The 2,323-nt window shown below is 42.4% G+C and overlaps 1 protein-coding gene across 1 annotated transcript in view; it reads left to right on the plus strand.

The window, feature by feature from the left end:
* Window positions 1-6: 6 nt before the first annotated feature.
* Window positions 7-2,323, plus strand: part of LOC111370577 (callose synthase 11-like) — a gene marked incomplete at its 5' end in the record, with an annotated part of 4,988 nt that continues 2,671 nt past the window's right edge. The window contains one exon of the mRNA XM_022992364.1: window positions 7-2,323. This exon is cut by the window's right edge and continues 1,204 nt beyond it. Coding sequence (XP_022848132.1) covers window positions 7-2,323 — 2,317 coding nt within the window.

The raw sequence follows: 2,323 nt of genomic DNA on the forward strand, positions 1-2,323 counted from the left end.
TCAACAATCGGATTGTTCTCACATATAGGCGAGATTCGAAATATTAAACAGCTAAGACTTAGATTCCAGTTTTTTGCAAGTGCATTGCAGTTTAATCTGATGCCAGAGGATCAGCCTCATAGTTCTGGGGCAACAGTTATGCACAAACTACGCAATGCCATTAACCGGGTTAAACTCCGATATGGCCTTGGACAACCATACAGGAAAATTGAATCAAGCCAGGTTGAAGCTACTAGGTTTGCATTAATATGGAATGAGATAATCATAACTATGAGGGAAGAAGACCTCATAAGCGATAAAGAATTGGAGCTAATGGAACTGCCACCTAACTGTTGGGATATCAAAGTAATACGCTGGCCATGCTTTCTGCTCTGCAATGAATTGCTGCTCGCTTTGAGCCAGGCGAGAGAACTAGCAGATATACCTGATCGGTGGGTGTGGTTACGTATTTGCAAGAATGAATACAGACGGTGTGCAGTCATTGAAGCTTATGATAGCATCAAGTACTTGCTTCTCGATATCATTAAATATGGCACAGACGAGCATTCAATTGCCACAAATTTTTTCATGGAAGTGGATAATAATCTTCAATTTGAGAAGTTCACAGGGGAATATAAGATGACGGTTTTACCTCAGATTCATGAACAGTTGATATCTCTTATTGAGCTTCTTCTCATGCCTGAGAAAGATATGGGTAGATTAGTGAACGTGTTGCAGGCCTTGTACGAGCTTTCTGTTCGGGAATTTACAAAGGTGAAGAAGTCCATGGCTCAGTTGAGGCAGGAAGGTTTGGCACCTCTTAATCCAAGTAGTGATGCTGGGCTGCTTTTTGAAAATGCTATTCAATTACCTGATGCTAAAGATGCATTCTTCTACAGACAGCTGCGACGTTTGCACACTCTGCTTAGTTCTCGAGATTCAATGCACAATGTCCCAAAAAATATAGAGGCGAGACGGCGGATAGCTTTCTTTAGCAATTCACTATTTATGAACATGCCGCGTGCTCCGCAAGTTGAGAAAACCATGGCTTTCAGTGTCTTGACTCCTTACTATGACGAAGAAGTGTTGTATGGAAAAGAAATGCTTAGAAGTCCAAACGAAGATGGTGTTTCTACCTTGTTTTATCTGCAGAGAATTTATGAAGATGAGTGGGAAAATTTTTTGGAGCGTATGCACAGGGAAGGCTACAATGACAATGAAATCTGGAGCACCAGAGCAAGGGATCTCAGACTCTGGGCATCTTACAGAGGCCAAACTCTGTCTCGTACCGTGAGAGGGATGATGTATTACTACAGGGCTCTTAAGATGCTTTCTTTTCTTGAATCTGCATCAGAGATGGATATGAGACAAGGATCGCAAGAGATTGCTTCACTTGGATCTCAGAAACAGAACAGTAGCTTGAATGGTCTAGGTTCGGGCATGCCAAATTCTCAAAATCTCAACAGAGCAAGTAGCAGTGTGAGCTGTTCTGCTATGATGAAATACACTTATGTAGTCGCCTGCCAAATGTATGGGGTCCATAAGGGAAGGGGTGATCCCCGTGCAGAGGAGATCTTAAAATTGATGGAAAACAATGAAGCCCTTCGAGTTGCATATGTTGACGAGATTTACTTGGGAAGAGAGGAAGTAGAGTACTACTCTGTACTAGTCAAGCATGATCGACAACTGAATAAAGAAGTGGAAATCTATCGCATTAAGTTGCCTGGCCATCTGAAGCTTGGGGAGGGTAAACCCGAAAATCAGAACCATGCAATTATCTTTACTCGTGGTGACGCTGTTCAGACTATTGACATGAACCAAGACAATTGCTTTGAGGAAGCACTCAAGATGCGGAATCTGTTGGATGAATTTAAAGTCACTTGTGGTATCAGGAAGCCAACCATTCTGGGAGTTCGTGAAAATATATTTACTGGTTCTGTGTCATCACTTGCTAAGTTCATGTCTGCTCAGGAGATGAGTTTTGTCACTCTGGGGCAACGCGTTTTAGCAAATCCTCTCAAGGTCCGGATGCACTATGGTCATCCTGATGTCTTTGATAGGTTCTGGTTTTTGACTCGAGGCGGCATCAGCAAGGCCTCTAGAGTGATTAATATAAGTGAAGATATATATGCTGGGTTCAATTGCACATTGCGAGGAGGCAATGTGACACATCATGAATACATACAAGTGGGTAAGGGACGAGATGTTGGATTAAACCAGATATCCATGTTTGAGGCCAAGGTTGCAAGTGGCAATGGTGAGCAGGTTTTGAGCAGAGATATATACAGGCTGGGTCATAGACTTGACTTTTTTCGCATGCTTTCAGTATTTTATACAACTGTGG

The sequence above is a fragment of the Olea europaea genome, chromosome 21 (assembly GCF_002742605.1).
Source record: "Olea europaea var. sylvestris chromosome 21, O_europaea_v1, whole genome shotgun sequence".
In the NCBI taxonomy this organism is placed as follows: Eukaryota; Viridiplantae; Streptophyta; class Magnoliopsida; order Lamiales; family Oleaceae; genus Olea; species Olea europaea.